Genomic DNA, 25810 nt, shown 5'->3' with positions numbered 1-25810 from the left:
GATGCGGTACTCCCTGCCCGCCTCCTTAAGAAGGGGCGGGACGAAGAATCCACGCCCTTTTCTCCTCCCTTGTTCCCCGCCTTACTCGTTGAGTCCAACCCAGAGGGAGTCCCAAGTCTTTCCATTGGTGAAAGGTCAAAATGGCGGTGCTTCTGATTGGTCAGACTTCAGGAGGTGGGGACAACTGAGCGGAACAATAAATTGAATGGTGAAAAGAAAGGTCAGTCAGACACCGAGTCTCGCCTTCTGAGATTGGCGGGTAACCTAGCAACGCAGGGACCGCGGCGGTAACTGTGGCTAGGGAAACCTGGAGCGGTCAGAGCAGGTGAGTAGCCAGTTGGGAAAGGGTCGCGGATCGGGGGAGATGTGGAATAGGGTTCAGCCCTCTGTCCTTTGGCTCCCTGAGGAATTAGAAGCCCCCGCTGCGATCTCGTCTCAGCTTCAGGACCCTGTCCCTCAGCTCCTGCCTCAGTCTGGACCTCTCGCTCCACAACCTGCAGGGAGCCGGCCTCCATTCTGCCCCTTCTACCTGCCCACTTCATGGCCCCACTCCCTCATCCCTAAAACGAGGAGGACAACAGTCAAGCAGAGTCATATCGTAGTTAACTTATTTCAAGTCAAACATGGGAGCTGTGGGTGGGAGGGGAGTTTATAAGTCCCCTCCCATTTCACCCAACGGCCATACGTTCCTCGGTGAGCAGGCAATCTCACTTCAGTGTTTAAATGAGGTAGTTTTGTTTGTTTGTTTGTTTGTTTTGTTGTTGTTGTTGTTGTTGTTTTTGCCGAGCATGGTGGCTCACGCCTGTAATCCCAGCACTTTGGGAGGCCGAGGCGGGCAGATCACTTGAGGTCAGGAGTTCTAGGCCAGCCTAGCCAGTATGGTGAAACCCCATCTCTACTGAAATACAAAAATTAGCTGGGCATGGTGGCGCACCTGTAATCCCAACTACTCGGGAGGCTAAGGCACGAGAATCACTTGAACCCGGGAGACCGAGGTTGCAGTAAGCCAAGATCGCGCCATTGCACTCCAGCCCGGGCAACAGAACAAGACTCTGTCTCAAATAAATAAATAAATTAGGTAATTTTTATTACACCACTTTTGCCTTTATCCTAACTTTGGAATTTAACTCCCATCTGCATCCTTAAGATGTGATCTCATTGTACCTACTGAAGACAGAGAGTTTCTTGTGATGATTAAATGAGGCTGAGGGCTGGGCGCGGTGGCTCAGCCTGTAATCCCAGCACTGTAGGAGGCACAGGCAGGTGGATCACCTGAGGTCAGAAGTTCGAGACCAGCCTGGCCAACATAGCAAAACCCCGTCTCTACTAAAAATACAAAAATTAGCAGGGCATGCTGGCGGGTCCCTGTAATCCCAGCCATTTGGGAGGTTGAGGCAGGAGAATCACCTGAACCCAGGAGGTGGAGGTTGCAGTGAGCCGAGATCGTGCCACTGCAGTCCAGTCTATGTGACAGAGTGAGACCCTGTCTCAAAAATAAATAAATAAATAAAACAAAAAATAAACTTACACATAACCGAGCAATTCCACTCTTAGGAAGTTACCCCTCCCCCCAAGTGAAAACATAAGTCCACACAAAGACTTAAATATAAATGTTCTTAGCAACATCACCCTTAACAGCCCAAAACTGGAAACAACCCAAATGTCATCAACAGGTGAATAAATAAATAACTCATGATATTTCCATAGAATGGAATACTATTCAGCAATAAAATACTATTCAGGAATGAAATACTAATAATTGCTACAACCTGGATGAACCTCAAAAACATGTTAAGTTGAGGGTTTTTGGGCCAGTGGCTCACGCCTGTAATCCCAGCAATTTGGGAGGCCAAGGCAGGAGGATCCTAGTTTGAGCCTAGGAGTTTGAGCCTAGGAGCCTGGCAACAAAGTGAGACCCTATCTCTACAAAAAATACAAAAATTAGCCAGGCATGGTGGTATGCACCTGTAGTCCCAACTATTCAGAAGGCTGAGGTGGGAGGATCACCTGAGCCTGGGGAGGTCAAGGCTACAGTAATCCATGGTTGCACTGCTGCACTCTAGCCTGCGTGACAGAGTAAGACCCTGTCTATTAAAAAAAAAAAAAAAAAAAAAAAAGGCAGCCGGGCGCGGTGGCTCACGCCTGTAAATCCCAGCACTTTGGGAGGCCAAGTCAGGCGGATCACCTGAGGTAGGGAATTTGAGACCAGCCTGACCAACATGGAGAGACCCCGTCTCTACTAAAAATACAAAAAAAAAAAAAAATTAGCTGCGCGTGGTGGCGCATGTCTGTAATCCCAGCTACTTGGGAGGCTGAGGCAGGAGAATCACTTGAACCCAGGAGGCAGAGGTTGCAGTGAGCCGAGATCACGCCATGGCACTCCAGCCTGGGAAATGAGAGCAAAACTCCGTCTCAAAAAAAAAAAAAAAAGTCAGGATTCTTCAACCTCAGCTCTATTGACGTTTTGGGTGAGAAAATTCTTTGTTGTGGGGAACTATCCTGCCAATTGTAGGATATTTAGCAATATTACAAGCCTCCACCTACGAGATGCCAGTAGTAGCCTCTCTCAGTTGTGACAAGCAAATGCATCTCCCGATTATTGCCAAATGTCTTCTGGAGGGCAAAGTTGCCCCAGGTTGAAAACCACTGTGCTAAGCAAAAAGTCAGATGCAAACAATTACATACTGCATGATCCCATTTATATGAACTATCCAGGAAAGTTACATATGAGTGGAGGCCAGGGGCAGTGGCTCACGCTTGCAATTCCAGCACTTTGGGAGGCCAAGGCAGGTGGATTACTTGAGCCCGGGAGTTCAAGACCAGCCTGGGCAACATGGTGAAACCCCGTCTCTCCTAAAAACGCAAAAATTAGCCAAGCGTGGTAACACGCACCTGTAATCCCAGCTACTTGGGAGGCTGAGGCACGAGAATTGCTTGAACCAGGAGGGTGGAGGTTGCAGTGAGCCGAGATTGTGCCACTGCACTCCAGCCTGGGCGACAGAGCGAGACTCAGTTTCAAAAACAAAACAACCACAACAAAAAATGTGAGTGGAAACAGAGATTGTTTGCAGATTAGCTCATGGGAATTTGGGGGAGTGATAGAAATGTTCTAAAACTGGATTGTAGTGATGTGGCAACTTCAGATACATTTACAAAAGTAGTCACTGAGTTTTACACTTAATGGGTGAATTTTATGGTAATGTAAATTATACCTCAATAGAGCTGTAAAAAAAAAAAAAATTACACGTGTGATTAGTACTATGCAGGAAAGGTGAGAGAGTTTCCACAGGTTGTAAAGTGCTGTCTGTTCCAGTCTGAGGAGGGGTAGCCATTGAGCTAAGACCTAAAGAATGAGAAATTGTTAATCTAGGGAGAAATTATTCCTGGGGGGTTGGTTTCTGACAAAAGGAACATTATACATTAGTGCCTGAGAGCAGGAGGGGTTTGAGATAGGCTGTTTTTTGTTTTGTTTTGTTTTTGAGACAGAGCCTTTCTCTGTTGCCCAGGCTGGAGTGCAGTGGTGCAATCTCAGCTCACTGCAACCTACGCCTCTTGGGTTCAAGCGATTCTCCTGCCTCAGCCTACCCGGTAGCTGGAATTACATGTGCCCAACACCATGCGCTGCTAATTTTTGTATTTTTAGTAGAGACTGGGTTTCACCATGATAGCCAGGCTTGGTCTCGAACTCTTGACCTCAGGTGATCCACCCACCTCGGCCTCCCAAAGTGCTCCCAAAGTCCTGTAATCCCAAAGATTACAGGAGTGAGCCACCGCACCCAACCCTGTTTCATTTATTTTTAACGCTAGCCCCAGTTGGCAAATTGATTTCACTGCCCAGTAAAGGGTTGCAACCTTAAGATTTTATTTTTTAAGCAGTTTTACATTCACAGCAAAATTGAGAGAAAGGTAGAGAGAGTTCCTATATACCCCCTATTCCCACATGCGCAGCCTGCCCCACCGTCAACCTCCCCCACCAGAGTGGTGCATTTGTTACAGTTGATGAACCTACACTGACACATCATCATCAGCATCCAAATTCCATAGTTTACATAAGGGATAAGGGTTCACGCTTGGTGTTGTACATTCTGTGAATTTGGACAAAATGTATAATGATGGTATCCATCATTGTAGTAAGGTACATAGTATTTTCACTGCCCTAAAAATCCTCCCTGTTCTGCCTATTCATCCCTCCCTTCCCCTAGCCCTTAGACAACACTGATCTTTTTACTATCTCCATAGTTTTGCCTTTGCCAGAATGTCATATAGTTGGAGTGATACCATATGCAGCTTCTTCACATTGGCTTCTTTCACTTACTGATATGCATTTAAGTTTCTTCCATGTCTTTTCGTGGCTTGACAGCTCATTTCTTTTTAACACTGAATAATCCCGTATTCCATTGTCTGGATGCCCCACTGTTTATCTATTCAGCTCCTGAAGGACATCTTGGTTGCTTCCAAATTTTGGCAGTTGTGAATGAAGCTGCTATAAATATCCACAAGCTTTTTGTGTGTGCAGGTTTTTGTGTGCACATGAGTTTTCAACTCCTTTGGGTAAACACCAAGGAGTGCAATTACTGGATCGTACAGTAAGAGCAGGTTTAAATTTGTAAGAAAACAACTGTCTTCCCAAGTGACCGCACCATGTTGCATTCCCACCAGCAATGACAGAGTTTCTGCTTCACATCCTCACCAGCATTTGGAGTTGTCGGTGTTCTAGATTTTGTCCATTCTGATAGGTGTGTAGTAGTTAAATATTTTTTTCAAGTTGGAGAAGTTGATTATAGAATAATCTAAATTCACTACTAGGAAATTCTTCCTTCTGTCTGAAACTGCCAAAGTGATGCTGTCTACACTTAGATATAACCAGAAATAAGCATTTCTAAAGTGACACTGTCACCAAAAGAGGAATTAAAATTCCTGATGAACTGATTGATAAGGAGGGGAGACTGGACAATGGGGAGTGATTTAAGGGAACTTGGTCTTCTTTGGTCACTAACAGGAGAACATGAATAATGTAGAAACCAGCAAAATTAAAAACAAAATAGTAAAAAGGAGTAAAAACTGCTTCTGTTTTGACTTTTTATAAAGCCTTTGATACAAAAATATATACCATATTATTTTGTGGAAAAGTACATCTATTTTAAGAAACATTAAAGTGTTGATATTAACATAATTTTTGAAGTAGTACTAAAAGTCATAAAAGCTTAACACTTTTGAGCAAGGATTTCATTTCATTCCCTCAACAGTGCTGTGTCCCCATTTCACAGGTAGAACGTCAAGGCTTAAGAGAGGTTCATCGACTTACCCAAAGCCACACAGCCAGGAAGTGGTGAGACACTGGAATTGCATTCCAAATGTGTTTTTTGTTTCCACTTCAGTAATGAGGAAATGAAAGCCCAGAAGATCAAGTGGACTTGCCCAAGGCTATATAGCTTGTGGCCAGTGGAAAGTATTTCATCATAACCAGCAACATAGAAATCTGTCCCGGGGGGCATGTTCCCTCCCAATCTGAGTCACTATCCCATGTCCTCTGTCTCCAAAGCACCAGATAATCCTGGAGCCTGCAGCCACCCCACCAGCATTACAAACAGGGTCCCAACTGTCAATACCTCCAGCATTCATTGCTGCAGCCCTAGCCTGGGAATCTTTTACAGACCAGTTGTAAACCATAAAACACAGGTTCTCAAAAAGAACAAGAGAGGAGGATTGGGTAATAGTTCAAAATTAGTCACAGAAAGAAGAAAAAAAACCACTCAACTATGAAAAAGTAAAAAATTCATTTCATTTAAAACTTTTGTTTAAAAAATTCCAAGCCCTGAGTAAAGGGATGCAAAAGAATTCATAGGCCAGTTGTTGGCCTACAGTTCTATCATGAAAATATGACTCTCTTTTCTGGCTCCAATTCAGGACATATATATTTTGCAAAACAACATTATCCTATTATGCCAGCATCTCCCAGTGAGGAGACAAGCCTGTTGGTAAATCTGGGTTTGCCATCTCATTTATTCAACAGTGATTTCTTTTTCTTTTCTCTTTTTTTCTTTTTCTTTTTTTTTTTTTTTTTTGAGACAGAGTCTCACGCAGTCGCCCAGGCTGGAGTGTGCAGTGGTGTGATCTCAGCTCACTGCAACTTCCATTTCCCTGGTTCAAGTGATTCTCCTGCCTCAGCCTCCCAAGTAGCTGGGATTACAGGAATGTTTCACCATACCCGGCTAATTTTTGTATTTTTAGTAGAGATGTTTCGCCATATTGCCTAGGCTGGTCTCAGACTCCTGACCTCAGGTGATCCACCTGCCTCAGCCTCCCAAAGTGCTGAAATTACAGGTGTGAGCCACCGAGCCCAACTGCAACAGTGATTTCTTTATTGAGCACCTACTGTATAGTAGTTGGTTGGGATAGCAGGTTTCATCATGAATCTGTTGCTTCTTTCTAGCCCCTCACTTTCCCCCTCCCTAGACTTGAAAGGCTCAGATAAAACATACAGAGTTCGGAAGAAAGCTAGAGGTTTGGAGGGTAGTGAGATCTTTCTGAGGCTAAAAAGAAAATTCCTCTTGAGCCCAGGAGTTCAAGACCAGCCTGGGCAATGTAGCAAGACCTTAGTTTTTTTGTTTTTTGTTTTTGTTTTTTTTGAGACAGAGTCTCACTGTGTCACCCAGGCTGGAGTGCAGTGCTGCAATCTCAGCTCACTGCAACCTCCGCCTCCCAGGTTCAAGCAATTCTCCCACCTCAGCCTCCACAGGTGCCCACCACCATGCCCAGCTAATTTTTTGTATTTTTAGTAGGGACAGGGTTTCACCATGTTGGCCAGGTTGGTCTCAAACTCCTCACCTCAAGTGATCAACCTGCCTCAGCCTCCCAAAGTGGTGGCATTACAGGCGTGGGCCACTGCGCCCGGCCAGAAATCAATCTTAAAATCAAGAGACTGGACAGAATAGTGCTGATGGGGTGCAGGCCCTGTCACTTCCTAGCTGTAAACTAACTAGAATCATCTAACCTCTCTCTCTGTCTCCCTTTCTTCATCTGTGAAATAGAGGTAATAATAGCACCTACCTCGTAGGGTTGTTGCAAGGATTAAAGGAATTAATTCGTATATAGCATTCAGAACAGTGTCTGCTACACAGTAAGTTCTCAAGAACTTACTTAGCTAATGTTAAAATGGTATTCCTTAAAATGAGATCCGGATGAGGATGGAAAAACTACCTATCAGGTGCTATGCTTATTACCTGGATGATGAAATAATCTGTACACCAAACCCCCATGACATGAAATTTACCTATATAACAAACCTGCACATGTAACCCGAACCTAAATTAAGAGTGAATTTAAAAAGAGAGAGAGAAATCCATTTCCCACACTCCAGTTGTTTTGGGGTTTTTTTTTGTTTGTTTTTTTTTTGTTTTTTTTGTTTTTTTAGCACCCTCTGACTTTTCCACTTGCCAGTTTGGATTTGTAGGGTAGTTGTAAGTGTTGGGTTTTTTCCTTCTCTCCAGGAGGAAAAAATATATAATTTAGTTCAAATCTTTTTTTCCTCAAAATATTCTAAGAGCGAAATTAATAAAATATCCAACAAGCCTGTTTGAATGAAGACGAGGTATAATTTGCATGATAAAGATATATTTCCATTTATAAAGTTCATCAGCAGAATTAATGACAAATAAAGGGAATATCCAATTAAAGTTTCCCATCCATTAACAATTTGCTTCACTCTCAGGGCAGGAATTTTAAATGGAGATGCTTAAGTTGGAAATGATTTAAATATTAAGGTTGGTGGCATTAAAAAGGACATGAAATGATCATATTAGGATTCAAGGAAAAGAGATTCTCCAGTCATTTTTGTCGTCAGAGTCAGATGCATTTCCCCTCAATCCTAGTTCCACGGGCTTTTTCTTGTTCACCCAAATGAGCTGTCAAGAACTGATGGGTGTCATCATAATCAAAGAAAACAAGTTTGCCCTTTAAAGCAAAAGAGGTAATTTGGCTGAAAGCAAATTGGAAACATTTCATGTAACCTTGCGTTTCCAGCTGCACACTCTGAAGAATTCAGGCATTTTGATTTATGCCTGAGAGCTTTGGGGTACAATGGAGAGGATTGCATTAATTAACTACCTTGTTCACATTCATCCTGTAGCCATGGGCAAAGATCCTTCATCCTCAGAGAGGCTGAGAAATCTCCATGGCTGTCCCTAAAACTTTTTTTCCACTTACAAGATAGGATCTAGGCTGGGCGTGGTGGCTCGCGCCTGTAATCCCACCACTTTGGGAGGCCAAGGTGGGCAGATCACCTGAGGTCAGGAGTTCGAGACCAGACTGGCCAACATGATGAAACCCTGTCTCTATTAAAAATACAAAATTAGGCTAGCGTGGTGGTGCACGCCTGTAATCCCAGCTACTTGGGAGGCTGAGACAGGAGACTGCTTGTACCTGGGAGGCACAGGTTGCAGTGAGCCCAAATCACACCATTGCACTCCAGCCTGGGTGACAATAGCAAAACTCCAGCTTAAAAAAAAAAAAAAGAGGAGAGATAGGATCTCGCTCTGTCACCCAGGCTGGAGTGCAGTGGTGCGATCACGGCTTACTGCAGCCTCAACCTCCCTGGCTCAAGCAATCCTCCTGCCTCAGCTCCCCAAATAGCGGGGACTACAGGCACCTGCCACCATGACGAGCTAATTTTTTTTTTTTAACTTTTTGTAGAGGTCTCATTTTGTTGCCCACGCTGATCTTGAACTCCTGGGCTCAAGCAATCTTCCCTCCTTGGCCTCCCAAAGTGCTTGGATTACAGCTGTGAGCCACCATGCCCAGCCTCCTAAAACTTTGTCTTCAGGAAAAGCCTCAAAGGATCTCATGAGATTCATTAGGGAGCAGGAAGTGTGTGTGAATCAAAGTGATTGAAGATAATTCCCAATCCTCTGCTCCCAAAGGGGCTTCTGGTTTGTTTTTTGTTTTTTTGTTTTTTTAAGAGACAGGATCTCACTCTGTTGCTCAGGTTGGAGTGCAGTGGCCTGATCATAGCTCACTGCATCCTCAAACTCCTGGGCTCAACAAATCCTCCTCCCTCAGCCTCCCAAAGTGTTGGGATTACGGGCGTGAACCATGATACCTGACCTGATACTGAATACATTCTGCCTTGCCAAGGAACTAAACATCCTTAGCACCTGATCTGGCCTGCCTTTCTTTTTCGTTCTTAGTCACTTTGGGTGTTTCTTTGATTCCCTGCCATTCTCTTGGTGTGTTCTTTGGTTTGGTGAGTTGAAGTTATCTTTTGTGGCTTCAAGTGTCACTTCCTTCTCCTGGGCAACACAGCAAGACCCTTTATCTACAAAAATAAAAATACAATAATTAGCTGGGCATGGTGGCACATGCCTGTAGTATCAGCTACTCGGGAGCATGAGGCAGGAGGACTGTTTGAGCCCAGGAAGTCGAGGTTGCAGTGAGCCATGATCGTGCCACTGCACTCCCTGGATCATGGGAAGGCCAAGACACCATTGTCCACTGCAGTATGGCAGCTAGAGCTCAATGAGTTTAAAAGTGAGCTCATTGTCCTCCCCTCCAAATGTCCTCTCCTCTCCCAATTTCTGCCATAGTTTCTTAAGGGCCCCATCTTTCTCTACCAGTCACCCAAACTCAAAACTCTTTCACTCAAGTCCTAATGATTCTTTCTTCAAAACATTTCTCACGTCTACAGACAATATGAAAATAAAAGTGGCACAGGTAACCTGTAAGTAGTAACTTACAGCTTTCATTGGTGCTTACTTCTTAGGAGAGGGGGAAAGACAGACAATAAACAAATAAACAGGTGCATATAGGGATGTCAGATGGTGATACTTAACCTGGAGAACAAACAGGATAAGGGGGAAGAGATGAAGAAGAATCAGGGTGAGGGATGGGGATGTTATGGGGGGTGTCCATCTGAGACATGGTGTTGGGGGGTGAGCAGACATCCTGGGCAGTAGGTGTTCTTTTTTTTTTTTTTTCTTTTTTCCTTTTTTAAGAGATGGGGACTTGCTATGTTGCCTGGGCTGGTCTTGAACTCCTGGGCTCAAGCGATCCTCCCACTTCAACCTCCCAAAGTGCTAGGATTACAGGCGTGAGCCCCTGTGCTTGGCCAAGGCAGTAGGTGTTCGTTCAACAGTTGCATCAGAAATCATTAAAGTCCTGGACCTGGGATTTTTGTTTTCCTGGGTTAATGCTATTAGTTATTTATTGAACATTTTTTACAGCGTGCAGGCCCTGTGCTGGAAGCTTCTCATTCATCCTGAGGACTCTTGTTTTACAGCTGAGGAAGCCCAAGCTCTGGAGGATTAAATGAGCAGCCGAGAGACCCCCAGGAAGGATTTGAACCCAAGTGGGGCTGTGCAAAGCTAGTACTTTTAGCCATTGTACTATGAAAGCAATATAAATTACTGATCTCTGATTGCCCTATAAATTTTTCTGAAACAGTTATTTATTTATCTATCTATCTTTTGAAACAGAGTCTCATTCTGTTGCCCAGGCTGGAGTACAGTGATGCAAACTTGGCTTACTGCAACCTCCGCCTCCTAGGTTCAAGAGATTCTCATGCCTCAGCCTCCTGAGTAACTGGGGTTAACCTGAGTAACAGGTGCGTACCACCATGCCTGGCATTCTCTCGTATTTTTATTAGAGACACGGTTTCACCACGTTGGCCAGGCTTGTCTTGAACTCCTGACCTCAGATGATCCACCTCCCTCGGCCTCCCACAGTGCTGTGATTACAGGTGTGAGCTACCATGCCTGGCCTGAAACAGTCTTTTAACTAAACTTTTTACTTTGTAATAATTGTAGATTTATAGAAAAGTTGCAAAGATAGTACAGAGAGTTCCTGTATGCCCTCCATTCAGCTCCCCCTAATGTTAACATCTTAGATAACCTTGATGTGTTTGTCAAAACCACAAAATTAGGCCCAGCATGGTGGCTCCTGTCTGTATTCCCAACACTGGGAGGCTAAGGTGGGAGGACTGCTTGAGCCTAGGAGTTCAAGATCAGTCTGGGCAACATAGTGGAGCTCATCTCTATAAAAAGTTAAAAAATTAGCTAGGCATCGAGCACCTGTAGTCCTAGCTACTTGAGAGGCTGAGACAGAAGGATCACTTGAGCCCAGTAGGTCGAGGCTGGAGTGAGCCATGGTCACACTATTGCACTCCAGCCAGGGTAACAGAGCGCCTACAAAATTAATGTTGGTACAATGCTATTAACTAAACTTTAGACTAGATTTGGATTTGGATTTGGATTTCTCCAGTTCCACTAATGTCCTTTTTCCACTCCAGAACCCAATCCAGAATACAACATTACGTTTAGTGAAACAGTTTTTTAAATTGTATTTCAAAGTTATATTTCACCCACCAATTTTTAAAATCAGTACTTAAAAATGGCCAGGCGTGGTGGCTCAGGCCTGTAATCCCAGCACTTTGGGAGGCAAAGGCAGGTGGATCACGGGAGGTCAGGAGTTTGAGAACAGCCTGGCAAACATGGCAAAACCCTGTCTCTACTAAAAATACAAAAATTAGCCAGGCGTGGTGGTGTGCACCTGTAGTCCCAGCTGCTCAGGAGGCTGAGGCAGGAGAATCACTTGAACCCAGGAGGCAGAGGTTGCAGTGAGCCGAGATCATGGCACTGCACTGCAGCCTGGGCGACGGAGCAAGACTCTGTCTCAAAACAAATAAACAAACAAAAAAACTTTAAAATCAGTGAAAATGTGCCATTCCTAGTCCTGTTAGACTTACACCGCATTCTGCCCTGTCCCTGTCCTGCTCAGACATAGGCTGAGGCCTGTGGTTCCGTCGCCCAGGCTCCTTGTCAGTTGGTTTCCTGCTGGTTTTGGCCAAGGGCAGTAGAAAGAAACCAGGGTATTTCTCCTCCCCCCACCGCCACCCTTCTTTAATCTGCATTTCCGGCAATGTCTCTAGCTCCTCTGGGAACTGATGGCTGTGGTTCAAACTTCCCCTGGGTGACCCTGGGCCCCAGGCTCACCACCTCTTCATGTGGTGGCTTCCTGCCATTGACAATTGCGGGATGGCTTTGTCTTCCCCTGGTTGGCCTCTCAACTCTCCCATCACTGATGTAACCAGTCTCTGGTTTTAAATCCTTAGAATGGTGTCTGTATGCCTGGCTGGTCCCTGCCTGACACATGTGCCTGAGATGCCTCCACACTTGGTCTTCCTGCCCTTGTGGCCCTAACACCCTCACAAAGCTGAAAACTGCTTCCAGTGAAAGGTTCCGTGTAAAAGCGACAGAGGACCTAAGATGAACTCTTGATGTCAACAGTTGTGGTTTCTGCAGCCACACTAACCACACAGATGTCAGCACAGCTGCACTCACACCTACTTCTTCCTTTTGCAGGATGGCCAGAGACAATAAATGCACGAGACCCAAGTAGTCTACTGAAGTCTCCATCTCTGCGGACCTACAGAGGCACAGAGGGCTGCTCACAAGATGGCTTTAGACATTCTCGCCATGGCCCCTTTGTATCAGGCCCCTGCCATCAACAGAATAGGGCCAAAGACAGACCCATCTAAAAGGCCAGCTGACCCACTAAAACCCTTGGTTCTCTCTAGGACAAAACTCACCACCATTGAGGCCAAAAGGATCATGTCCATCCTGGATGAGGCGATCTGCAAGGTGGAGCTGGTGACCTTGCTGTCGTATGTGGCATCCAACAGAGAGGATATGGAGGGGATGCTGGGGGAGGACGTCATGAGGGCAGTGAGAGAGCATGAGGATCTCTGCCAGGTCTTCCTTGAAAACATCAGGTGCCTGAAAGAGAAAGAAAGGCAATTTCTGGAGCAGAAAGAGGCTGAGGAGAAAGGGTGGCTCAGAGACCGCCTCCTTTCCATAGAGCTGCAGAAATCCAGCCTCTCACCACTTACACAGCAGATCAAAGACTCCACCAAGAACGTCCTGAGACTCTTGCTCAGCAACCCCCAGGCTACTAGGCTCCTGCAGATGCAGACACAGGGTAGAAGTGCAGAAGCCCAGAATTTTATTGACAGCCTGATAGAGTTCCGTGGTTTCCTGTTTGAAAAACTACTCACTAGTCCCATGGAAGCGAGGGATAAGGCCCAGTTCTTACAGGATATCAGTAGACAGAATAGTAATAACCAACAAATCATTGATACTCTTGAAAAGGAATTGGCGGAGAGAATGAAGAACAGGAATGCAGAGGTATTGTTTCATAGTATTGCTGAAATTACTGAAGAAGCCACACAAATCTTTTGTTGGTTGGGTTTTTCCTCAATGATTGATTGATTTTTTTTTGTTTTAAGATGGAGTCTCGCTCTGTTGTCCAGACTAGAGTGCAGTGGTGTAATCTCAACTCACTGCAACCTCTGTCTCCCAGGTTCAAGCGATTCTCCCACCGCAGCCTCCCAAGTAGTTGGGATTACAGGTGTATGCCACCACGCCCGGCTAAGTTTTGTATTTTTAGTGGAGACAGGTTTTCGCCATGTTGGCCAGGCTGGTCTAGAACTCCTGACCTCAAGTGATCCTCCTGCTTTGGCCTCCCAAAGTGCTGGCCACTGCGCCTGGCCAATTGATTGACTGATTTTTTGAGACAGGGTCTCACTCTGTTGCCCAGGCTAGAGTGCAGTGGCATGATCACAGCACACTGCAGCCTCCATCTCTCAGGCTTAAGCAATCCTCCCATCTCACCCTCCCAAGTAGCTGAGACTACAGGTGTGTGTCACCACGCCTGGCTAATTTTTTGATTGTTTGTAAAGATGGGCTCTTGCTACGTTGCCCAGGTTGGTCTCGAACTTCTGGGTTCAAGAGATCCTTCCGCCTTGGCCTCCCAAAGTGCTGGGGTTACAGGCATGAGCCACTATGCCCGGCCTCCCCAGTGATTTTTTTTTTTTAGATGGAGTCTTGCTGTGTCACCCAGGCTAAAGTGCAGTGGCAACATCTTGATTCACTGCAACCTCCGCCTCCTGTGTTGGGAATGGGTGCTCAGTGTCGCCAAAATCAACACTGAGACAAAGGATCTCTCAGCAAGGCTAGTTTACTCTCTGCAGAAAGGGTGCTGCTTGCTAGCAGTCTTGCCACAAGAGCACACACGAACAAAAGAGACGGGGTCATTTATAACCTGACGCATCCACCCTACTGCTGTGTCCAGTTTCCATTGGCTGGAACAGGACCTCACATTCTGTACTCAACCCTATTGGCTAGCAACTTAGAACTTCCCAAAAGAGGCAAAGGCAGAGGGGAACAAAGGAAGAGAGCAAGTAACTCCTGGAATGCTGAGAGAGGCAAAAACACCTCCAAATAAGGAAGAGGAATAGGCTATGACCTAATGCTTGCTTGGACCGGTTCAGGTATGCCAAGGCAAATATCTAAGCTAAAATGTGGGAGCTAAGAACAGAGTATATTGATTTCTTTTTTTTTTTTTTTTTTTTTTTTTTGAGGCAGAGTCTTGCTCTGTCACCCAGGCTGGAGTGCAGTGGTGCGATATCGGCTCACTGCAAGCTCCGCCTCCAGGGTTCACACCATTCTCCTGCCTCAGCCTCCCGAGTAGCTGGGACTACAGGTGCCCGCCACCATGCCCAGCTAATTTGTTTTTTTGTATTTTTAGTAGAGATGGGGTTTCACCGTGTTAGCCAGGATAGTCTCGATCTCCTGACCTCGTGATCCGCCCACCTCTGCCCCGCAAAGTGGTGGGATTACAGGCGTGAGCCACCACGCCCGGCCTATTGATTTCTTTATTACAGCTAGCAGAATTGAAGAATATTAACACAGGTCTTTGAGTAAATTTTGGTTCTAAGAGAGGTTACTACCTATTCTGAATTAGACTGGGAGGAAAGTCCCTTTGAAGAGGAACCTCTATTTCATTTTCTACATCCTGGGTTCAAGCAATTCTTCTGGCTCAGCCTCCCGAGTCTCTGGGACTACAGGTGCCTGCCACAATGCCCAGCTAATTTTTTTATTTTTAGTAGAGATGGGTTTTCACCGTGTTGGCCAGGCTGGTCTTGAACTCCTGACCCTAAGTGATCTGCCCGCCTTGGCCTCCCAAAGTGCTGGGATTATAGGCGTGAGCCACTGCACCTCACCTAAATAGCTTTTTTTTTTTTTTTTAAATTCATTTACTCCACAAATTATTGTAAGTACTTACTAGGTGCCAGGTCTTATAAATAAGCCCATGTGGTTCCAGCCTCATGGAGTTCACAGTAAGGAAGGTAGGAATTAAAGAATTCATTTAATTACAGTTTTGAGAAGTACAATGTACTTCTCAAAGGGAGTGTCACAGGAGAACTTAACACCAAAAGGGTCAGGGACATTGAAGCCAAGATATGAAGAATGCGAGGGCGTGACCCAAGCAAGTGCAGTGAGGAAGAACCTTCCAAGCTAGGGATCAGCAAACTATTTTTTTTTTTTTTTGAGACAGTCTTACTCTATGCCCAAGCTGGAGTATAGTGGCGTGATCTTAGCTTACTGCAGCCTTCACCTCCCAGGTTCAAGTGATTCTTGTGCCTCAGCCTCCTGAGTAGCTGGGATTACAGGCACGTGCCACCACGCCTGGCTAATTTTTGTATCTTTTAGTAGAGACAGAATTTTGCCATTTTGGCCAGGCTGTTCTTGAATTCCTGGTCTCAAGTGATCCTCCCACCTCAGCCTCCCAAAGTGCTGGAATTACACGTGTGAGCCACCGCACCTGGCCCCAACTTTTTCTACAAAGGGCCAGATAGTAAATACATTAGGTTTTGTGGGCCAGATGGTCTGTTGCAATTACTCAACTCAGCTTTACTGTTATAGGGGAAAAACAGCCACAAACAATATGTAAATGAATGGGCTGTGTTCCAACAAAACTTTACTTACAAATACAAGTGGCTGGCTGGATTCGGCCTGTGGGCCATAGTTTGCCAACCCCTGTTCCAGGTGGAGGGTAGAGTGCACCTCAGTAATGAGACAGGAATAAGCCTGGCTAGTTCAGAAACCCAGAGAATGCCAGTGAGCTAGAGGGAAGGGACAAAGATGGGCTGGGAAAGCAGGGGAAGGAGACAGATCACACAGGGCCTTTGAGGCCTAATCAAGGAATTTGGTTTCTAGAAGTTTTTAGTTTTAGAGACAAGATCTTGCTCTGTCACCCAGGCTTGAGTGCATTGGCACGTTCATAGCTCACTGCGGCCTTGACCTCCTGGGCGATTCTCCTGCCTTAGCCTTTTGAGTAGCTGAAACTACAGGCATGCGCCACCACTCTTGGCTAATTTTTTACATTTTTGTAGAGACAGGGTCTCACTATGTTGCCCAGGCTGGTTTCGAACTCCTGGGCTCAAGCAATCTCCCTGCCTCAGCCTCCCAAGTAGCTGTGACTACAGGCACATGCCACCATGCCTGCCTAATTAATTTTTTTTCTTTTTTTAGAGATGGGGTGTCTGGCTGGAAGTGGTGGCTCACACCTATAATCCCAGCACTTTGGGAAGCCAAGGCAGATGGATCACTTGAGGTCAAGAGTTCAAGACCAGCCTGGGCAACAGGGTGAAACCCCATCTCTACAAAAAAAAAAAAAAAATTACAAAAAATTAGCTGGGCACAGTGGCTCATGCCCGTAATCCCAGCACTTTGGGAGGCTGAGGCAGGTGGATCACCTAAGGTCAGGAGTTCGAGACCAGCCTGACCCATCTCTACTCATAATATAAAAATTAGCTGGGTGTGGTGGCGTGCACCTATAATCTCAGCTACTCGGGAGGCTGAGGCACGAGAATCGCTTGAACCCAGGAAGTGGAGATTGCGGTGAGCCTAGATTGCACCATCATACTCCAGCCTGTGCGACAGAGTGAGACTCTGTCTCAATGAAAGGGAAGGGAAGGGAAGGGAAGGGGGGGGAGGGGAGGGGAGGGGTCTTACTCTGTTACCCAGGCTGGTCTTAAACTCCTAGCTTCAAGGGATCCTCCAGCCTCAGCCTCCTGAGTACCTAGGATTATAGGCATACCACACCAGTTAGAAGAATTGTTAAGAAGGGAAATGGGGGTGTGGTGGCTCACGCCTGTAATCCCAACACTTTGGGAGGCCAAGGCAGGTGGATCACTTGAGCTCAGGAGTTTGAGACCAGCCTGGGCAACATGGCAAAACCCCGTCTCTACATAAAAGACAAAATTAGCTGGGCGTGGTGGTGTGCACCTGTAGTCCCAGCTACTCAGGAAGCTGAGGTGGGAGGATCACTTGCGCCCAGAAGGCAGAGGTTGCAGGGAGCTGAGATCGCACCACTGTACTCCAGCCTGGGCTGCAGAGCAAGACCCTGTCTCAAAAAAAAAAAAGGGAAACAGTAGCATGATCCCAAACCCTAATAATAATTGTCATATTGCACACATACAGTGTATTTTGTTTAACATACATTTTCTCTCTAAATCTTTACAAAAACCCTGTGAGATGGTGTATGAGTACAGATTTGGCTGCTATAACAGAGACACCCAAAATAGCTGTGGCTTAGTCAAGACGGCAGTGTATTTCTCTGTAGTGGAAACACCGGAGCTGGTGTGGCATCTCTGCTCCCCAACTTGTCAGAGGTCTTCTATGTGACTTCCCTGCTGTCCCCAACATGGGACTTCAGCCTGTGGGCCAAGATGGCTGCTCCAGCTTTCCCCATCATGTGGCCCCTGGTCTAGCCAGCAGGAAGGAGGAAAGGGGAGGAGAGGGCTTGGTTCTGCCCCTTAAGGACACATGTGGAGGTGGCACACAGAACTTCCATGCATATCTTGTAGCCACACCCAGCAGAGAGAAGTGCTAGGAAGGACCGACCACCCGTCACTGGGGCTGTGTTATGCTCCACATTCTACCCCACAGCCTCTCTGGGGAGAGCAGACATGGGGGTAGCCAGGCTGCACTGCCACAGGCCCTTCTGTTTCTATCCCCCACCACTGATGAAAGGTTCAAGGCCCTGGGAAACTATTCACTAGCCCCCTCCCTGGTGCTGGGTTGGGCACTTCTCACTGAATTTGTCCTTTAAAGCATTCACCTGACTTTGTGGATAACATTCACCTGACTTTGTGGATAACATATCTGTGTGTGATTTGTGTGGTCTTGAGGGGTCTGGCTCCTCCACAAGAAAAGGGGGACCTTGTCTCTTTCAGCCTGCCACTGTGTCCCCAGTGAGCCTGTCCAAAAGAGGGGCATGATGTATACTTGCTGAGTGGACAGAGGACAGGCTGCTGAGCCCTGGGGCAGGGAGGTTACTAGTAAGGTGGGAGGGGCATCATCTAGGAATAGGCAGAGGGACACAGGTGGCCCTGCTGGTCTCATTCAGGTGCTAGAACCAGCTTGGGGCTTCACCTTGGACCGACCTGGGGTCAAATGCCATTTTTGCCAGGTGGGCAAATTTCATGTCATTGAACCTCAGTGTACAGTGAGGGGAGACACCAATCAGGCATGTGTGGGGAGTCTACAAGGAGAGCTCTGACTGCCGATCATATTCCCAGCGCCTGGTGCCTAAAGCCTTGCCTGCAGGATGGGCTTGCCCCAAAGGCACTGCCTCCCTGCCCCCAGTGTGCAGGAAGTGAGCAGATGCCCGGCGGGCCTGCTACCAGCTGACCCAAGCCCAAGATGGTGGCGTGAGCAGCCATAGCACCGCTGTGCTCAGAGGGAGACTCTAGTGTAGTGAGAAGCCTTGAGAGCTTCTTTACAAAACTGTCTCATCCTCCACCCCCATTCCTGTTCTAGAATCCACCCAAGGCAGGGGACAAGCCAGACATGGGCCCTCAAGAAAGAGCCCGGTGGCAATCCCTGCAGCCTGTGTTCATCGCACACCTTCATGCACCCCACTAAGTGTCTCTGCCAGCTGGGCCTCCCCTGCTGTGTCCCCAGGAGGAGCATCGCCGCTGTCCCAGTCCTTCCCTGCGGCCTCAATCCAACAAGCTTGTACCCTTCACTCGTGCAAGGAAATAGAAAGTGGTGGCCAAGAACGTGGGCTCAAGGTCAGACAAACCTGGCTTCAGGCCCCAGTTCAGCTGGGAAACCCCAGACAGATGAAGCCACCTCCATGAGCCTCAGTTGTCTTGTCTGTAATCAGGCTGTCCCTGACCTCCATTGTGGGGTTGGGGGTGTGATTAGAGAGATATAACCCAGGTGGCATGCCTGGCCCTGAGGGAGGATGCAGTGGTGCCAGCTTCTGGTGACTGTCAGTGGATATGGAGAGTTTTTTTTTTTTTTTGAGATGGAATCTCACTCTGTCACCCAAGTTAAAGTGCAGTGGTGTGATATCTCCGCTCACTGCAATCTCTACTTCCCGTATTCAAGTGATTCTCCTGCCTCAGCCTCCCAAGTAGCTGAGATTACAGGCATGCACCACCACACCCAGCTAATTTTTGTATTTTTAGAAGACGGGATTTCATCACGTTGGCCAAGCTGGTCTCAAACTCCTGACCTCAGGTGACCCACCCACCTCAGCTTCCCTAAGTGTTGGGATTACAGGCGTGAGCCACTGTGCCCGGCTGGGCATGGAGGTATTAACGGAGCCCTTTCTCTTCCTGGCTCAGGTGGAAAAGGAGAACTTTGTGATCCAAGAACTGAAAAACCACCTGCACCAGGTGCTCAAGTTCTCAGAGAACAGCCTCCTTCGCACTAAGCAGGAGGCTGAGAAGCAGCAGAAGGCCGATTTCCGGGCATCACAGGCCAGGGTGGCCAAGATCCAGCAGGAGATCCTGCAGCTGCAGTCACAGTTTTACAACCTGGTCATGGAGAACTGGGAGGCAGAGCAGGCGCTGAGGAAGGTGCCCCGGGAAGCGGCGAGGATGGGCCGAGGGGGCCCCTGGTGGGGGGGATGGGTGGGACTGTTTCATCACTCCTGGAGGTCCAGCAGTGTTGGGCAGGGCGGGACTGCACCAGCTACTCAGGAAGTGGCTTGGTGGAGGGGAAGGGCACAGGAGCAGGGAAGGCCCAAATCCAAGCCAGTGTCTCCTGGGAGGCAGGAAGGGGCAGCACACAGGCCTGGGGACAGGGGACAAACTGGGATCCTGTCCCAGCATTGCTACATGCCAGCTTTGTGACCTTGGGCAAGTTCCTCAACTCCTCAGACCCCACAGGGATAATACCCACATCGTCAGAGGCTGGGTGCCGTGCAAAGGAATGAAGAAGTAGCATGTAAAGCTCAGGCTAATTACTCAACTCCTGCCCAGCTGCCGATTTCACACCTCAGAAATGAAAATGCTAACATTGGTCTTAATGGTTGTTACATGAGAATTACATGAGATGGTAGTGAGAGAGCTGGTGCATAGTAAGTGTTCAATAAATATCATTTCTGACCGGGTAAGGTGGCTCATGCCTGTAATCCTAACACTTTGGGAGGCTGAGGTGGGAGGATAGCTTGAACCCAGGAGGCGGAGGCTGCAGTGAGCTGTGATTGCACCACTGCACTCCAGCCTGGGCAACAGCAAGACCCTGTCTGTACAAAGAATAAAAGATAAATTAGTCAGGCGCTGTGATGTGTGCCTATAGTCCCAGCTACTTGGGAGGCTGAGGCAGGAGGATCACTTTAGCCCAGGAGTTTGGAGGCTGCAGTGAACTCTTAACTGCGCCACTGCATTCCAGCCAGGTCAACAGAGTGAAACCTTGTCTCTTAAAAAAAAAAAACCCAAAACCTTCATTTGCCTTCTCCTTCATCATCTCAGCCAAGACCCAGGCCTAGCACACACCCAACTTCCAAATCTCTTTCCTCGTAAAAGACACCCTTTTTAATACTTGTCTCCAGTCTCTTAGTGTCACACTCTTGAGCATCTGATGGAAGCCACGGGCCTCTCCCCGAGAAAGAAGGCACAGATGCACTTACACATCCTGGTGGACAGTTCCCCGGGGAGCCCAGTCCCCCTGAAGCCGGCCTACCCATGGTGCCCAAGCTAAGCGCTCTTGCTCTGTAGGATTAAGGGGTTTATTTATTTATTTATTTATTTATTTTTGAGACAGGGTCTCACTCTGTCACCCATGCCAGAGTGCAGTGGCGTGATCATAGCTCACTTCAGCCTCCAACTCCTGGGCTCAAGTGATCCTCCCATCTCAGCCTTCATGGGTCGCTGGAGCATGTCACCACGTCTGGCTAATTACAAATTATTATTGTTGGCTGGGAGCAGTGGCTCACGCCTGTAATCCCAGCACTTTGGGAGGCTGAGGCAGACGGATCTCCTGAGGTCAGGAGTTCGAGACCAGCCTGGCCAATGTGGTGAAACCCTGTCTCTACTAAAAATACAAAATTAGCCGGGCGTGGTGGTATGCACCTGTAATCTCAGCTACTTGGGAGGATGAGGCATGAGAATTGCTTGAACTCAGGAGGTGGGGGTTGCGGTGAACCGAGATCACACCACTGCACTCCAGCCTGGGTGACAGAGCGAAACTCCATCTCAAAAGAAAAAAAAAGCATTATTTTTTGTGGAGACAGGGTTTTGCTATGCTGCCCAGGCTGATCTAGAACTTGTGGCCTCAAGCAATTCTCCCATTCCCACCGTGGCCTCCCAAATGGTTGGGATGAGCCACTGGCCCAGCCTGCTTATTTTTAATTTAGGTGAAACTTACATAATATAAAACCATTTTAAAATGAGCAATTCAGTGGCATTTAGTACATTCACGACGTTGTGCCACCCCCACTTCCACCACTTCTATCTAGTTCCAAAACATTATCACCTCAAAATAAAACTCCATATCCATTAAGAAGTTACTCCCCATTCCCTTATTCCCCTTGTCCCTGGCAATCACTAATGTGCTTTCTGTCTCTGTGGATTCACCTATTCTGGACACTTCATATGAATGGAATCTTCTGTGGCCGTTGTGTCTGGCATGTTTTACTTAGCACCGTGTTTTCAAGGTTCACCCATGTTGTAGCATGGATCAGTGCTTCATTGCTTTTTATGGTGGAAATAATCTTTTAAAAACAAGATTAGATCATGTCCCTCCACTGCTTCTAAATCACCCAGTGGCTTCACCTCACCCTTTCCTGAGAATACAGCCTCCTCTTGCTGACACTCCCTCTGTGACACAGCCTTTTCCTTGGACCTTCTTGGGGACCACTTTCCTCCTCGCCACTCCCTTCCAGTCACACTGGCTTGATTTCTGTCCTTTAATTTTTTTTTAATTTTTATTTTTTGAGACAGTCTCGCTCTGTCACCCAGGCTGGAGTGTGGTGGCATGATCTCAGCTCACTGCAAACTCTGCCTCCTGGGTTCAAGTGATTCTCCTGCCTCAGCCTCCTGAGTAGCTGAGATTACAGGTGTGCATCACCATGCCTGGCTAATTTTTGTATCTTTAGTGGAGATGGGGTTTTGGCATGTTGGCCAGGCTGGTCTCAAACTCCTGGCCTCAAGTGACCCGCCTGCCTCAGCCTCCCAAAGCGCTGGGATTACAGGCATAAGCCACCACGCCAGGCTGATTTCTGTCCTTTAAACAGCACAAGTTTGTTCCTACCTCAGGGCCTTTGCACCTGCTGCTTTCTCTGCCTAGGATGTCCTGGAACCAGGCTGCTGGCATCAAATTCAGGCTCTGCCACCCATTAGCTCTGTCACCTTGGGCAAGTAAGATAGCATGTCTGAGCCTCAGTTCCCTCCCCTGTGAAATGGAGAAAAGGGAACCTCCTTGTGCGGATTCAATAGGCAAGGCATGTCAAGCACCTGCCACAGAGCCTAGTGATGCAGAGAGTGCTTAGTGCTGTTGATTGTTAATATATTCCATCAAACAATGACAAATTGTATCTTTTCTAGAAGAAATATAAAGTGGAAACAGAAATCGAGAACTGGATCCAGAAATATGATACAGAGATGGGTGAGAAGCAGGTATTTGTCGCTGAATAAGTCTCTCTCTCGCATGCTTTTCCCAAGACCTTCTAGGAATGGGATGAATGGGAAGAGTAGCCTTGGGATGGTCCATGGAGTGGGCAAACTTCTGAGCCTCTCTGCAGGGAGCACTTCCCTTTGTTTAAACGGTTTGTCCAGCCTGGGGCAGAGGTGGGAAAGAAAAGAGCCAGAAGCTGCAAGGCCAGGTGCGGTGGCTCATGCCTGTAATCCCAGCACGTTGGGAGGCTGAGGTGGGAGGATTGCTTGAGCTCAGTAATTCAAGACCGGTCTGGGCAACAGAGCAAGACTCCGTCTCTATTAATTAAAAAAAAAAAAAAAAAAAAGCGACTGGCTAGAAGGGCCTGACACTGGGCCTAATGATCGTGGCTCCATCTAGTGTCCACATCCCATACTCCTCTGGATGGGCTCCTGCCAGCACCCCTACAAGGTGGGGCTCCTTCCCACAGACTCAGATGGGAGCCTGCCTCCACTGCGTCACTCAGTCACTCAGCCAGTTTTTATTGAGCACCTGAGATGTGCCAGCTGTGTGGCCTTAAGCAAGGTACTTGACCTTCCCAAGCCCGTTTCTGCATCTGATTAGCAAAGGCAGTAATTCCCATTTTGGGACCATGGTGGTGATTCGGTGAGACACCATGGCTGCAAGTGTGTGTGCCCAGCACAGGGTCTGGCCTGGAGGAAGTGCTTAGGGGGTGGTAACCTTCAAATCGAGACATCCCCAAACCCTTCACCCAGCACTGGGATAACATTGGTGGCCCATGGGTCCAACCCAGGGGCCAGGGAGGACTGGGGAGCACTGGAGGTAATATGAGCTGGAGTGAGCCAAAGCCAGGTGTGCTCTTCAGAGAAGGGCAAGTCAGAACCTTATCCTGGGCAACCATCAGGGCCTGGAGAGGGGAGCTTTGCAGGCTGGGGCTCTCATTTCTCTGGGTCCCATGAGGGTTGTGGGTTGGTTGCAGGCAGGGACTTTGTCCACCCAGCTCTGTGTCCTCTGGCAGTGCTCTGCTTTTTGTAGATGCTGGGAAAACATCAGTGGAAGGAAGGAAAACAGGTGTAAATGACAGCAGGAGAGGCTATGGTTAGACATAAGGAAGAACTCTGGGACTCCGTTTGAGGCCTGAGAAAGTTCCTTCTCCTCTGGTGTCTTGTGGAACAGACTGCTTTCATGGCAGCAGCCTCCATTTCTTGTGTCCCCACTATGTGCCTGGCATCATGTCCAGTACATTGTGTCCATCGGGTCATTTAATCCTAGAAACAGCCCCTGGCTTTGGAATCGTCCCCATGTTTCAGATGAGGAAAAACGAAGGCCTGAAAGGTGAAGTCAGTTGAGGTGTGGCAGAGCTGGGACTTAAAACTAAGTCTGCCCAACTCACAAGCCCGTGTTCTTTTCCTGTTCCTGAAATTATTTCAGTTGGGTCCTTCCTAGAGCTAGGATGGAGCCCATCCCCTCTCCCCATCCATGTCACTGGGACCGAGAGATGCTGAACAGCTTAGCTTAGGGGCATCGCTGGGGCAGAAGACCATTTGGGAAGGGTAGGGGGGCCTCAGGGAGGAGGGTGGGAGGAGGCACTCTATGTGTGGTGACCCCAGCCCCACCCCTCACCCCAGGAGGAGTTGGAGGATCTGGACGCTGTTCACAGGGAGGAGAAGATCTCGCTGGAGGAGCTCAGGCGGAGGCACAAAGTGCTGGTGGGAGAGTTTGCGCAGATCCGGGAAGAGCGGGAGATCAACTCCAAGAAAAGGATGGAGGCGGAGCAGGAGATGGTGCGCATGGTAAGGGCGGCCACGCTCATCCAGGCCCTATGGAAGGGCTATCTGGTGCGCTCCCTGCTCAGATCCAAGAAGAAGCGGGGCAAGGGCAAAGCAAAGCACAAGGAGAAGGGCAAGCAGAAAGGCAAGGAGAAGGGCAAGGGCAAGAAATGAGCTCTCCACCTAGCCCACTCCTGACCCTTATCTTCCCAGAGACCAGGCCAGGAAGGCCCGGGATGGAGAGCACTAAATTCACGGCTTTCATGTTTTTATTTAATAAATTAAAAAGTATTTGAAGCCACATTGAAGGGAACGCTCTACGAATAAATCTCTTTACCCAGGGCTGTGGGCTGTGGGCTGTGTGTGTCCAGCTCACAGATGGTGTTTCCATGAGAAGCGCGCAGCCTGGGGTGTCAGCCCAGAGATTATGGTTCCTTACTTCAGCCTTAGTGGGAAACCAGACCCCAGCTGCAGCCCGGAAGCTGCCATGGCCATGATGGACACATCACTCACCAGGGCAGCGGGGTGTGGGTCACAGCTGCCCATAGCGGTCAAAGAAGCAGGCAGGGAACTCCAGGAGGAGCAGGGCCTCAGGTTTCAGGCTGCCCCTAACCCTGTTCTGGGATTAATTTGCCTGCAACTTCCCCTGCTCCAGCACTGTGAAAGCTCAGAGGGAGTCCTGAGGTCACAGCAGCCCTCAGCCTCACATTCCAGGGAGCTGAACAATTTTTTAAAACAACTTTTTTTTTTTAATGTAAAAAATTTTTAGGCCAGGAGTGGTTACTCACACCTCTAATCGCAGCACTTTGGGAGGCTGAGGCAGGCAGATCACTTGAGCTCAGGAGTTTGAGACCAGCTTGGGAAACATGGCAAAACCCCATGTTTTATTTTTTGTCTCTACAAAAAATTAAAAAATTAGCCAGGCATGGTGGCACACGGCAGTAGTCCCAGCTACTTGGGAGGCTGAGGCAGGAGGATCACTGGAGTCTGGGAGGGTCGAGATTGCAGCGAGCTGAGATTGTGCCACTGCACTCCAGCCTGAGTGACACAGCAAGACCCTGTCTCAAAAAAAAAAAAAAAAAAAAGGTAGGTAGAGACAGGGTCTCACTATGTTGCCCAGGCTGGTCTTGAACTCCTGGCCTCAAGCGATCCTCCTGCCTGGGTCCCCCAAAGTGCTGGGATTACGGGCATGAGCCATCACACCCGGCCTGAACAATTATCTTTAAATTATTTGTCAGCATTTAAAAAACTGAGGGCTACCATGTAGAAATCCAACACTCTCCCTTTTCTGGAAAA

General features: G+C 47.8%; 1 protein-coding gene across 5 annotated transcripts; it reads left to right on the top strand.

The window, feature by feature from the left end:
- The first annotated feature begins 17 nt into the window (after positions 1-17).
- Positions 18-24822, top strand: IQCD (IQ motif containing D). 5 transcript variants are annotated; one of them, XM_019038957.4, is made up of 6 exons: positions 18-325; positions 5268-5329; positions 12354-13175; positions 19472-19705; positions 22676-22747; positions 24374-24822. In XM_019038957.4, exons 3-6 carry the CDS (start codon positions 12447-12449, stop codon positions 24686-24688), a joined length of 1350 nt encoding a protein of 449 aa, XP_018894502.3. In that variant the 5' UTR covers positions 18-325; positions 5268-5329; positions 12354-12446; the 3' UTR covers positions 24689-24822. The 5 variants fall into 5 exon arrangements, with proteins under 5 accessions (XP_018894502.3, XP_018894501.3, XP_063550449.1 ...); XM_019038956.4 differs by lacking the exon at positions 5268-5329; XM_063694379.1 differs by lacking the exon at positions 5268-5329 and having other exon boundaries at positions 12104-13175.
- Positions 24823-25810: the final 988 nt, after the last annotated feature.

Source organism: Gorilla gorilla, chromosome 10 (assembly GCF_029281585.2).
Source record: "Gorilla gorilla gorilla isolate KB3781 chromosome 10, NHGRI_mGorGor1-v2.1_pri, whole genome shotgun sequence".
Lineage (NCBI taxonomy): Eukaryota > Metazoa > Chordata > Mammalia > Primates > Hominidae > Gorilla > Gorilla gorilla.
The sequence above is the reverse complement of the archived record's forward strand: the minus strand, read 5'-3'. Positions and strand labels throughout refer to the sequence as shown.

Coding starts and splice junctions, on each gene's coding strand:
- IQCD (XM_019038956.4), top strand. CDS start 12,447: ATGGCTTTAGACATTCTCGCCATGGCCCCTTTGTATCAGGCCCCTGCC. Junction 19,706..22,675: donor CAGAGCAGGCGCTGAGGAAG/GTGCCCCGGGAA, acceptor TATCTTTTCTAG/AAGAAATATAAAGTGGAAAC. Junction 22,748..24,373: donor CAGAGATGGGTGAGAAGCAG/GTATTTGTCGCT, acceptor CCCTCACCCCAG/GAGGAGTTGGAGGATCTGGA.